The sequence below is a fragment of the Hyperolius riggenbachi genome, chromosome 3 (assembly GCF_040937935.1).
Source record: "Hyperolius riggenbachi isolate aHypRig1 chromosome 3, aHypRig1.pri, whole genome shotgun sequence".
NCBI classification, from domain to species: Eukaryota; Metazoa; Chordata; class Amphibia; order Anura; family Hyperoliidae; genus Hyperolius; species Hyperolius riggenbachi.
Genome location: NC_090648.1, coordinates 263,840,030 through 263,853,700, shown reverse-complemented (window position 1 = coordinate 263,853,700; position 13,671 = coordinate 263,840,030). Strand labels below are relative to the sequence as shown.

The following is a 13,671-nucleotide window of genomic DNA, read 5'->3' as shown; positions in this document are numbered from 1 at the left end:
TGTTGCCAGGTTCTGAATACATGTTCAAACACATCACATATATATACACCAGAGCAACCAATCAGATTCAATATTCAAATAGGAGGACCTGATGGGGAACTGCTCATTTAAATATAACACTCCGCCTACCCATGTATCTCTATGGGACATCAGTATCCTTTATGAAACACTGAGCATATAGTTAAAGATCTCAATTTTACCTCATGTAGGATAAATATGAATACAGGCAATGTCCCCAGATGGATCACAAAGTTCCCCTGGCTATAGATCGCCTTCACCTCATTCAAAAAATGTATCACCAGTTTGTAAACAAACTGCGTGATCACTGTCCAATCCAAACGCTATACGTGTCCGCGTCATGGTCCGCAATATGCCCACATCACGTGGATGCCTTAGCCGGCCAATCAAAAATAGGTACGCGTCAGATGACGCTTATGACGCGGCCAAACGTACGCATGGCCAGACATGCCAACCAAAAGGACCATGCGTAAATGCGTCAACCAATCTCGCGGTATTGATGCGGCCGTAAAAACGCAAAAAAACGCAAACAAAACGCAAAAAAACGCCTGTCAAATGCCGAACAAAAGTACACAGTGTTAATGTGACCATGCGAACGTGCAAAGAACGCCTATCCAATAAATACTCAATACCGATACGGCCATGCGAACGCGCAAAAACGCCGATCAGAAGTCAAAATAAAGGCACAAAAACTCACACTCACCCCAGGCAAGATACCATTATGTCAAAGGGGAGAGTGTGTGTCACAAACACATGCAATTTAGGGAAGCAAATGCGATAATATATAGCCAGGAAAACACACATAACTCTATTAGTTAATATTGGTTGCTATATTCTAAAATTTAAAATTAATATAACAAAGACCCCTAAGTGAACTTTTAAATAAACATATGAACAACATGAACAGATCAACTACCAATCAAGGCGTAAGTCATAGTCCCTATTTAATCCAGAGTTAATCGTATCCAGTTCCCTAATCCACCTAGATTCCATTTTAAGAAGTTTGGACAGTGTATCACCTCCTTTTTTATCTAGGGGGACACTACCAATGATACATACTTTAAGTTGGCTGACATTATGTCTAAAAAGGGTAAAGTGTTCTGACACAGCTTGATCACTGTTATGATTACGTATGGCAGATTTGTGCGATGCCAGTCTGTCTTTGAGCCTTTGGGTCGTTTGACCTACATAACATTTACCACAAGGGCATTTAAGTATATAGACTACCCAGCTGGAATCGCACGAATATCTGCCATGTATCTTATATTTCTTTCCACTAGTAGGATGTGATATAGTATCACCCCGAATAAGGCTATTACAGATGTGGCAATTGAGACACGGAAAGGTGCCACAACGTCCCTTATAAATGGCATGGTTGGTAATATCTGAGTGTACAAGTTTACTGCGAAGGGAAGGAGGTGTTTTATAGCAAAACATAGGTGGCCGTTTAAATTCAGGTATATATGGCAATGAGTCACCCAAAATACTCCAATTACGTTTGATACATTTTTCAACATGATGGCTAACAGTATTAAAAGTAGATACCAACATGACTCTATCCATTTTAGAATTTTTTGAATTTCTAGGCTTTTTGTTGGTCATATGTTGTTTCTGTAGTTGTTCATTAAGTATTCTGTCTGGATAGCCTTTCTGTCTAAACCTTCCCACCATCTCAGCAAGTCTTGTATCCTGGTTATCTTTTTCACTGACAATCCTGTTTATTCTCTGAAACTGTCCTCCCGGAATGTTGTTAACCATATGTCTGGGATGAAAGCTGCTAAAATGCAAAATGGCATTGCGGTCTGTTTGCTTCCTGTACAAGTCAGTAAGCAATTTACCGTCTCTCTTGTATATCTTAGTATCCAAGTACGAGATGCCCTCGAGGTCAAAATTGGCGGTCAACTTAATCTCATGACACCTCTCATGCAGCGAGTCAATAAATTCCAAAAGGGTCGAGTGTGGCCCCGCCCACAAACAAAAGACATCATCGATGTAGCGAAACCAACACCGTGCATGTCGGGAAAAAAATGGGGAAGTATACACATGGGCCTCCTCATAGAGGCCCATATATAGATTCGCATATACAGGGGCCACACTCGACCCCATGGCCGCACCCCTACACTGCAAATAAAAACTGTCATTAAAAAGAAAGTAATTCTCCCTCAAAATAATATTCAACATATTGACCAAGAATGACCTCTGGGCACTATCATAATCAGAATATGCAAAAAGATAATGCTCGATCGCCTCCACACCCCCATCATGTGGGATGGAGGTGTAGAGGCTTTCGACATCAAGCGTAACAAGCAGCCAATCATCACCGACATCATCTAATTTGCTGATCTCGCCTAAAAAATAACCAGTATCTCTAACATAAGATGGTAATGTATATTGCCCAAGATCCATAAGAATCCACTGCTCCCCCCTGGACGACCGATAGTGGCAGCCACTGATTCTATTTTTTCCCCTATGGCAAGATTTTTAGATCGCATTCTTCAGCCCTATGTTAATTGTTTACCATCTTATGTTAGAGATACTGGTTATTTTTTAGGCGAGATCAGCAAATTAGATGATGTCGGTGATGATTGGCTGCTTGTTACGCTTGATGTCGAAAGCCTCTACACCTCCATCCCACATGATGGGGGTGTGGAGGCGATCGAGCATTATCTTTTTGCATATTCTGATTATGATAGTGCCCAGAGGTCATTCTTGGTCAATATGTTGAATATTATTTTGAGGGAGAATTACTTTCTTTTTAATGACAGTTTTTATTTGCAGTGTAGTGGTACGGCCATGGGGTCGAGTGTGGCCCCTGTATATGCGAATCTATACATGGGCCTCTATGAGGAGGCCCATGTGTATACTTCCCCATTTTTTTCCCAACATGCACGGTGTTGGTTTCGCTACATCGATGATGTCTTGTTTGTGGGCGGGGCCACACTCGACCCTTTTGGAATTTATTGACTCGCTGCATGAGAGGTGTCATGAGATTAAGTTGACCGCCAATTTTGACCTCGAGGGCATCTCGTACTTGGATACTAAGATATACAAGAGAGACGGTAAATTGCTTACTGACTTGTACAGGAAGCAAACAGACCGCAATGCCATTTTGCATTTTAGCAGCTTTCATCCCAGACATATGGTTAACAACATTCCGGGAGGACAGTTTCAGAGAATAAACAGGATTGTCAGTGAAAAAGATAACCAGGATACAAGACTTGCTGAGATGGTGGGAAGGTTTAGACAGAGAGGCTATCCAGACAGAATACTTAATGAACAACTACAGAAACAACATATGACCAACAAAAAGCCTAGAAATTCAAAAAATTCTAAAATGGATAGAGTCATGTTGGTATCTACTTTTAATACTGTTAGCCATCATGTTGAAAAATGTATCAAACGTAATTGGAGTATTTTGGGTGACTCATTGCCATATATACCTGAATTTAAACGGCCACCTATGTTTTGCTATAAAACACCTCCTTCCCTTCGCAGTAAACTTGTACACTCAGTCCATTCAAACATAGTTTGCATCCGCACTCCAAATGTTCCAGATATGTGTATATACGGTGTGCTAGCCACAGGACTAAAGAGCAGGTTTAATAAAGGAGAGCAAGAAGAAATCCTGTACAAAGGGCTGCACCACCAATTAGAAATGTGAAAAAAGCTTTATTACATTTTCTGCACAAACATTATAAAAACATTTAAAAGGATACAAAGGCTGTACCCAGCAATTCGCCACAATGCAATAAATTGCGGAAACAAATCACAAATGCCTCACCTCCTAAGTCTAAAATAAGCCCTAATGGCTGCCACAAAGGTTTACTCAACGTGGGTTCATAGGATTGAGCCCACCATTGTGTATGTAAGACCCGGGTCTGGGCTGGTTTGTAAAAAGTATGAGCCAAGAAATATCCTATATGTACCCGTGAAGTGACAGATAAGAATAGTGCTAAGATATGACAATATGCTCATGAACCATAATAAGTGGTAAACATAATTGAAAGTGACCAGTGCATATGAGGATCACGGATACCAAATAATTAGGAGGTATACATACATAGCCCAAGACAATGGATGAAGGCAGCCATGGAGTGAGGGTGGAGGGAGGCACACAGGACGCTCCACGCGTGGCGTGGTTCAAAAAAGACCACTTCCTCAGGCTCCTGAGGAAGTGGTCTTTTTTGAACCACGCCACGCGTGGAGCGTCCTGTGTGCCTCCCTCCACCCTCACTCCATGGCTGCCTTCATCCATTGTCTTGGGCTATGTATGTATACCTCCTAATTATTTGGTATCCGTGATCCTCATATGCACTGGTCACTTTCAATTATGTTTACCACTTATTATGGTTCATGAGCATATTGTCATATCTTAGCACTATTCTTATCTGTCACTTCACGGGTACATATAGGATATTTCTTGGCTCATACTTTTTACAAACCAGCCCAGACCCGGGTCTTACATACACAATGGTGGGCTCAATCCTATGAACCCACGTTGAGTAAACCTTTGTGGCAGCCATTAGGGCTTATTTTAGACTTAGGAGGTGAGGCATTTGTGATTTGTTTCCGCAATTTATTGCATTGTGGCGAATTGCTGGGTACAGCCTTTGTATCCTTTTAAATGTTTTTATAATGTTTGTGCAGAAAATGTAATAAAGCTTTTTTCACATTTCTAATTGGTGGTGCAGCCCTTTGTACAGGATTTCTTCTTGCTCTCCTTTATTAAACTTGTACACTCAGATATTACCAACCATGCCATTTATAAGGGACGTTGTGGCACCTTTCCGTGTCTTAATTGCCACATCTGTAATAGCCTTATTCGGGGTGATACTATATCACATCCTACTAGTGGAAAGAAATATAAGATACATGGCAGATATTCGTGCGATTCCAGCTGGGTAGTCTATTTACTTAAATGCCCTTGTGGTAAATGTTATGTAGGTCAAACGACCCAAAGGCTCAAAGACAGACTGGCATCGCACAAATCTGCCATACGTAATCATAACAGTGATCAAGCTGTGTCAGAACACTTTACCCTTTTTAGACATAATGTCAGCCAACTTAAAGTATGTATCATTGGTAGTGTCCCCCTAGATAAAAAAGGAGGTGATAGGCTGTCCAAACTTCTTAAAATGGAATCTAGGTGGATTAGGGAACTGGATACGATTAACTCTGGATTAAATAGGGACTATGACTTACGCCTTGATTGGTAGTTGATCTGTTCATGTTGTTCATATGTTTATTTAAAAGTTCACTTAGGGGTCTTTGTTATATTAATTTTAAATTTTAGAATATAGCAACCAATATTAACTAATAGAGTTATGTGTGTTTTCCTGGCTATATATTATCGCATTTGCTTCCCTAAATTGCATGTGTTTGTGACACACACTCTCCCCTTTGACATAATGGTATCTTGCCTGGGGTGAGTGTGAGTTTTTGTGCCTTTATTTTGACTTCTGATCGGCGTTTTTGCGCGTTCGCATGGCCGTATCGGTATTGCGTATTTATTGGATAGGCGTTCTTTGCACGTTCGCATGGTCACATTAACACTGTGTACTTTTGTTCGGCATTTGACAGGCGTTTTTTTGCGTTTTGTTTGCGTTTTTTTGCATTTGTACGGCCGCATCAATACCGCGAGATTGGTTGACGCATTACGCATGGTCCTTTTGGTTGGCATGTCTGGCCATGCGTACGTTTGGCCGCGTCATAAGCGTCATCTGACGCGTACCTATTTTTGATTGGCCGGCTAAGGCATCCACGTGATGTGGGCATATTGCGGACCATGACGCGGACACGTATAGCGTTTGGATTGGACAGTGATCACGCAGTTTGTTTACAAACTGGTGATACATTTTTTGAATGAGGTGAAGGCGATCTATAGCCAGGGGAACTTTGTGGTCCATCTGGGGACATTGCCTGTATTCATATTTATCCTACATGAGGTAAAATTGAGATCTTTAACTATATGCTCAGTGTTTCATAAAGGATACTGATGTCCCATAGAGATACATGGGTAGGCGGAGTGTTATATTTAAATGAGCAGTTCCCCATCAGGTCCTCCTATTTGAATATTGAATCTGATTGGTTGCTCTGGTGTATATATATGTGATGTGTTTGAACATGTATTCAGAACCTGGCAACATGAAGAAGGGCAGGAGCCCGAAACAGCGGACTGTCTTGCCTACTGGTTCTTTTTAATGTGCTTTTCGGACTTCCATTTTGATCTACTACGACTACTCTCTGTGGTATCCGGAGACAAGCCCTGCACACCTCACCCCCCTTTCTTCTGATTAAGGGTGGTGTGCCAGAAGAGTGCGATTGGCTCTTTCTTGTGTTTGAAACAAAGTATATTCAGAATATAATTTTACTACTACAATATTAGGCTTCATTCACAGTGTTGCGTTGGAAGGAATGCATTGTAACGTGGCTTGACGAACTGTAACACACCACCTATGTGACGTCCAAAGTATGACGGGTGTGGTGTGGTATAACAGCATGCGGCATTCCAATGCACTGCAAGTGTGTTATCACAAAATGTGTATGTAACATGGAGCGTCATGTTCTTTTTGCATTGCGTTTCTGCTGTTACAGGGAATGCAACATCCACTGTGAACATAGCCTTCTATAAAATTACTACAGTGGTAACAGAATGTCAACATCTTTGCTATAGTAATCCTTTCAGTAAAGTAGGAAACTGTTATTAGCAATCAATAGACAACTGACACAGAAAACATCTGACATGTTGAACCTTACTTGGAATACCGAACCATTGGTGCACATATTTTCACTGGTTTATTAGCTGAGAACAAATTCACTAGATCTTGAGGCAGATCATTTCCACAACCACTTTGCTGCAGATTCATTGCAATTTGGAAGATATTTCAATCCTGTAACACTAAAACAGAACATGCATAAGCAATTACAGTTTCTAAAACTGCATATTTCAAATGAATATATAAACAACACTGTGCCTTCAAAAGTGCAATTATAACAGAAGTATGTTCTGAACCCCTATTTTTATTTAAGAATTTGGTTCAGTTATCAACAGTTAATTTTTACGAGACAGGCTCATTTGCAATAAAAGGTACGTACTGTTTTCTGGCATTATATGCAGCCACTTTCCGCCATGTGTCTTGACGAGACGAGCATTCGGTACATGCACTCAATTTACTTACTGTCATCTGTCTAAAATAAACAATTAAACAAGCACTAAAAACAGACAGCACTGCCAGTCAGCACACATCCTCCCTTCTATTGACAACTTCACCGTACATGCTGCTGCATATTACGTCACACTGCGACCAGCAGCGCCAGCGCGCAGGCTAATGACGTGGCAGCTGGTTGGCAGTGACAGAGTTGTCACCAACATGGAAGGGAAAAGCAGTTGTTCAGACTTGATAGGAGCGCTGTCTGTCAGAGAAATGCTGCGGGACGGTGAGTGGAAACACCCGGGAAGAAACGAGCAGCTTGACTTTGTTTGTTTTTTTAATCTTGTCTTTATAAAGCACCTGTCTGGCTGGCTACCACAAGTAGCATCTAGCCCTGACCCCCCTGCTTGCTATACTGGTATTATTTGTTGACATGACATCTACTACGCCCTTTATAGAGTGTGAAGTCGTGCTGCTAACTGCATTTAGATTTCACAATATCCCTATCGTGATGCTGCAACAGAGTTAAAGTTGAAAGAAGTCACATGACTGATTTACACAGGCCATGATCTGCTGTGTGGTTTACATTGATTCACTTGGTGACGACTGGTCATTTTGGCTAAATGCTTGCATAGCCATCTGTAGGATTTTGTGTAAGGGTTTAATTTGGAGGCCTGACTTGTAATTTTGCACTCAGATTAGGACGTTTTGATTAGTTAAAGTGGGACTGAGCTAGTTTAAGAGTAGTTTCACATTAGGGCATTGTATTCTATTATGGGATACACATACCACAACCAAACATAACATTTGCAGTGGCATACGATTTAATGCAGTCAAAGAAGCAACAAACATTGTGAGGGATTCTAGCAATGCACTACATGTTCTGCGTTGATGCATTGCCTGTTGTGTGCTGGCTCCATTGTTGCGTTGGATTATTGTACCTGGAGTGGTGTAGCAGAAGTGAGGTTTGGACACTTGCTGATCCTTTCTGAAGGTAGACATTATAAGCACTGTGTGGTGTACAAAAATTGTGCTTTATTAACCCTCAATATTAGAGTACACTGGCTCCATCCTCTGTGTAAACATTAGAGCTGACAAGATTAAATTGCTGTTCTATCTTTCCTGAACACTAGTATTCATTGTTTCCATCCACCCAGGAAACTAGTGTTTTCTCGACCTGTCCTTGGGACCAGTACAGGATCAAGGGAGCCCAGGGTCAGGATTTACCATGGCGAGACTAGTGCTTTTAATCTGGAGATGGAAGTGCTTTTTCTTATATGGTGAGGCTTACTGAATCAGAGGGAAAATCTCCTTGAGTTGCTTCTCCTTTCTGAAACGGAATAGCACATTTTCCAGAGATGGGGTATAGATTGGGTAGACAGACAATTTTGTATCATAAAAGAATTCCAAGGTGAAAGTTTTAATTTTTTTTTATTTTTCTCTTCACCTCTCATCCAAGCTGAACCATCTTGATGAGTTTTGGGTTGGAAAGGCCCAACAGTCTCTGGATGCCCAGCCCCGGGACTGTCATTGTGAGCAGAGAACTGCTGCCTACTGTGGTGCATTTCACATCAAGAAGTCATAGTTAGCTTCATCAGATACAATAGGGATACACAACCTGTGGTTTTCCTTGTTCATTGTTGGGCACCGCACTGCATTTGTTAACATGTTGCTTGTGGTATTTGTTAAAAAATGTGCTGCATCCATACTTTGCCTGTCAATCAAATTCTTCTTAAAACCAGACTTTGGGAAAAGAGGAATACAGAAAAAAATAGTATAGACCCTTCTAGAAATGTCAAATAATCCTATATTGTGACATGATATGAAATGAAGCAAGCAGGTAATGGGCTAATGACATGCCCTCACCTTCCCTCTTCACAGCTGACCAATTAACATAGATGTCAGTAGTGAAACAGTAACATGGGATGGGGGTGGATAGGGCATAGCAATCACTGCTCTTACCTTGCGAAACACTCTTGTCCCACTGTTGAGGGACAAGGGTCTCTTCCCTCCCTGTGTTCTCCAAAAAGAAGAGGAGGCTAATTAAGATGTGTGATGTAAAGAGATTTTCCAGTTCTCTGAAAAGCAATATAACCAGTGTCCAGTTGAAAGAGGCCATTATGCAATAATGTTAACTAAACCTTTAACTCTTGTCCCACCAGGCTTCCCTTCTACAGTGATGTGAAAAACTATTTGCCCCCTTCCTGATTTCTTATTCTTTTGCATGTTTGTCACACTTAAATGTTTCTGCTCATCAAAAACCGTTAACTATTAGTCAAAGTTAACATAATTGAACACAAAATGCATTTTTAAATGATGGTTTTTATTATTTAGTGAGAAAAAAAAACTCCAAACCTACATGGCCCTGTGTGAAAAAGAAATTGCCCCCTGAACCTAACTGGTTGGGCCACCCTTAGCAGCAATAACTGCAATCAAGCGGTTGCAATAACTTGCAACTAGTCGTTTACAGCACTCTGGAGGAATTTTGGCCCACTCATCTTTGCAGAATTGTTGTAATTCAGCTTTATTTGAGGGTTTTCTAGCATGAACCGCCTTTTTAAGGTCATGCCACAACATCTCAATAGGATTCAGGTCAGGACTTTGACTAGGCCACTCCAAAGTCTTCATTTTGTTTTTCTTCAGCCATTCAGAGGTAGATTTGCTGGTGTGTTTTGTGTCATTGTCCTGCTGCAGCTCCCAAGATCGTTTCAGCTTGAGTTGACGAACAGATGGCCGGACATTCTCCTTCAGGATTTTTTGGTAGACAGTAGAATTCATGGTTCCATCTATCACAGCAAGCCTTCCAGGTCCTGAAGCCGCAAAATAACCCCAGACCATCAAACTACCACCACCATATTTTACTGTTGGTATGATGTTCTTTTGCTAAAATGCAGTGTTACTTCTACGCCAGATGTAATAGGATACGCACCTTCCAAAAAGTTCAACTTTTGTCTCGTTGGTCCACAAGGTATTTTCCCAAAAGTCTTGGCAATCATTGAGATGGTTTTTAGCAAAATTGAGAAGAGCCTTAGGGCCCGTTTCCACTAGGGCGGTTTCGCGGCGATTCTGCAGAGTTTCCCCGCACATCATTCGCACGGGGAAACTGCCATAGGGGATGACGGCGCCGCAGCGGAATCGCTTGCGGGAGCGATTCACCCGGAACCCCCCGCAGATTTCGCCACGGAGGCTGCGAATCCCATAGCCGTGCATGGCACGGCTCATGGGATTCGCCTGCGATCCCGCCCACCGGCTCAGTGCGGTGTGCGTCTGCGAGACGCACGCCGCACTAGTGGAAACGGGCCCTAAATGTTATTTTTGCTTAAAAGTAGTTTGCGCCTTGGATATCTGCCATGCAGGCCGTTTTTGCCCAGTCTCTTTCTTATGGTGGAGTCGTGACCTTAATTGAGGCAAGTGAGGCCTGAAGTTCTTTAGATGTTGTCCTGGGGTCTTTTGTGGCCTCTCGGATGAGTTTTCTCTGCGCTCTTGGGGTAATTTTGGTCGGCCGGCCACTCCTGGGAAGGTTCATCATCCATGTTTTTGCCATTTGTGGATAATGGCTCTCACTGTGGTTCGCTGGAGTCCCAAAGCTTTAGAAATGGCTTTATAACCTTTACCAGGCTGATAGATCTCAATTACTTTTGTTATCATTTCTTCCTGAATTTATTTGGATCTTGGCATGATGCCTAGCTTTTGAGGTGCTTTTGGTCTGCTTCTCTGTGTCAGATAGCTCCTATTTAAGTGATTTCTTGATTGAAACAGATGGGGCAGTAATAAGGCCTGGGGGTGACTACAGAAATTGAACTCAGGTGTGATAAACCACAGTTGTTATTTTTTAACAAGGGGGGCTATCACTTTTTCACACAGGGCCATGTAGATTTGGAGTTTTTTTTCTCACTAAATAATAAAAACCATCATTTAAAACTGCATTTTGTATTCAATTATGTTATCTTTGACTAATAGTTAATGTTTTTTGATGAGCAGAAACATTTAAGTGTGACAAACATGCAAAAGAATAAGAAATCAGGAAGGGGGCAAATAGTTTTTCGCATCACTGTATTTGGCCAAGCTCTCTGGAGTGTGCAGTTTAAAGTAGCCCAATGCTACGGACAGGTTACTCCCATCTCCAGCATAGATCTTTGTAGATCCCTCAGGGTTACTCTTAGTATGTCTTTTGTGTTTCTGATTAATGCCCTCTTTGCCCTTTGCCCTTGCCTTGTCTGTGAGTTCTGGTGGACAGCTTCAGTCCCCCCCCCAGCTCAGTTCTCCTTTATAAAGGTTAAAGCTAACTTGTATCTGCCTTCCTTTTTCAGAATGTTACACTGACTTTGTGCGTGATGATTTTGATGTTAAAATTTACACCTCCCAGTCCATCCATCAGGCTGTGATTGCAGAACAGTTGGCAAAGCTTGCTCAAGGCATCAGTCAGCTGGATAAAGAGTTGCATTTGCAGGTATGTTGGCATAGCATGGACATAAAATTTATTATATACATTTTCCAGATTGTCTGTATAAAAAGGCCTAAAACAAAACATTTTTGTAGGTGTATTTTGATTACTTTTAATAGCGATTTTTGCTGATTTCATACCATGGCAGGATGGTAATAGAGAGGGCAGTGGAGTGAGTTCCCACACATTGAAATGCAGTGACATGATCATAGGTTGGCTTAACAAATCCAACCTATGATATCTCTGTGTACAAAGTTTATGGTAAAGGCTACCTGCAGTGAGTTATAAATAAAGGTAGATATTTACCTCAGTAGTGGGAAGCCTCTGGATGATCCAGAGGCTTCCCAGATCCATCTGCATCACACTGTTTCAGCATGGGTTCCCATCCAAAGGTTTCCAACTACAGAAGTAAATATCTAACACCCCTCGTCCTCCCCACCACAGGTGTACTTTAAAATGAGTTCCAGCCACCTCCCTTTTATCCTTGGGTACATTAAAGAACACTTGAAGTGAGTTGGATGTGGACAAACGCTGCAAATGCAGAGCAGGAGACTTGGGCGCCGGCGCCACCATAGGCCGTAATAGGAAATACGGATGTAGCAGCGCACAGTCAGTAACTTTGGTGCCGTCAGAAGATGGAGCTGAAGTTACTTTGCAAACACTGTAATTCGGCCTCCAGCAAAAGCTGGAAGCCGAATTACATTGTTTCCTACTATCCACGTGGACCCAGAGGGGGAATAGTGGAGGCTGCCATTTTTATTTCCATTTATAGAATGCAAGTTGCCTGGCTGGCCTGCTGATCCTCTGCCTCTAATACGTTTAGCCGTAGAACCCAAACAAGCATGCAAATCAGATATTTCTGACTGGTTTTGCCACATGCATGTTTAAGGTGCGTGAATCAAACAATACAGAAGCCAGGAAGATCAGCAGGACCACCAGGCTATTCATATTGTTTAAAAGAAAATAAATCTCAGCCTCCATATTCCTCTCACTTCAGGTGTCCTTTAACCTTTAGCCGACCGCGTCACGCCGAGGGGTGTGGCCGCGGCGGCAACCCCAGGACCGCCTAACGCCGATCGGTGTAAAGTCCTGGGGCTCTGTTTTGCAGGAGATCACGCGCAGGGTGCACGCGCATCTCCTGCTTGGTGAGTGGAGCACAGCTCCGCCTTCAGTCTCTTAGCGGTTGCCGCTCGGGAGACTGTTAGACGGCGAAACCGCCGTCTAATCCCTGGTACAGCTCTGCGATCTGCATATTCCGGCTTGAAGGAGGAAGTGCGCGTAGTGAGTCTTCCAACCAGTCTGATAGGGCGCGTGTGCAAGATGTTTGGAACGCATAGAGGACTTATGGGTAAGTAGCCCCCTTTCTCCCAGCCACACAGCTAAGGCAATTAAACCTCATTTTAATCACTGATTTAAGGAGCTCACTACTCGTGAGCTCATCACTACCTGCTAATTGACTGTACTGTATTGTTTGCTCGGTGTGCAGCTCAAAGTCCCTAATGAGGCTGTCAATTATGGGACGGATTCATACTGACCAATATTTTCCTCTGCTTTGCTTTCTTTCTATACTGTTAATTTAAAATCGGCCTCTTACTCCATGTAGTATGAGGGCCAGCAGATTTTTCATACTTTGAACACATTGTGTATATAAGCTCTCATACTATATGGAAGTGGTAAAATTGGCCAGTCGCTGACCATTCCAAATTGGATGTATGATGTATGTATGTATGATGCACCCTTATTCCATAGTGTCTGCGTAGGGTTGAGATAGTGCCCTGTGGCTTGCCCAAGTTACTAATGATAAGACTAGCAAAGCTTGTAACGCTTTCTTCAGCCAGTGACAGCATAAAAAGGGAAATGGAATAAACAGTACAATTATGAGTGTGTTGGTTCAGTGCTGCCCCCTGGCATTGACTCATATTGTTTTTGTGGTGCTGAAATGGGTAATAAGCAATTGCTTGAACATCTTGTAAAATGTGTTTGGTTTTATCTTTTTAATTAGCTATAATTGTATTTTTAATATTTTTATTACATTTTTATTGTCAATACTGTATAAGG

General features: G+C 42.1%; 2 protein-coding genes across 3 annotated transcripts in view; one reads left to right on the top strand and one right to left on the bottom strand.

Moving 5' to 3' along the window:
• The window catches only part of DUS4L (dihydrouridine synthase 4 like), a 32,235-nt gene extending 24,929 nt beyond the window's left edge, over positions 1-7,306 (bottom strand). Inside the window, exons 1-2 of the mRNA XM_068276284.1 lie at positions 7,114-7,306; positions 6,775-6,916 (exon numbers count right to left, since the gene is read on the bottom strand). Of these exons, the coding sequence (XP_068132385.1) occupies positions 6,775-6,884 (110 nt within the window). The 5' untranslated portion in view covers positions 6,885-6,916; positions 7,114-7,306. The remainder of the gene's footprint in view (positions 1-6,774; positions 6,917-7,113) is intronic.
• A 40-nt stretch (positions 7,307-7,346) lies between these two features.
• Positions 7,347-13,671, top strand: part of COG5 (component of oligomeric golgi complex 5) — a 497,428-nt gene continuing 491,103 nt past the window's right edge. Inside the window, exons 1-2 of one of the 2 annotated variants that reach the window (XM_068276282.1) lie at positions 7,347-7,455; positions 11,480-11,619. In XM_068276282.1, the coding sequence (XP_068132383.1) occupies positions 7,347-7,455; positions 11,480-11,619 (249 nt within the window). The remainder of the gene's footprint in view (positions 7,456-11,479; positions 11,620-13,671) is intronic. The other variant, XM_068276283.1, reaches the window with a different exon arrangement.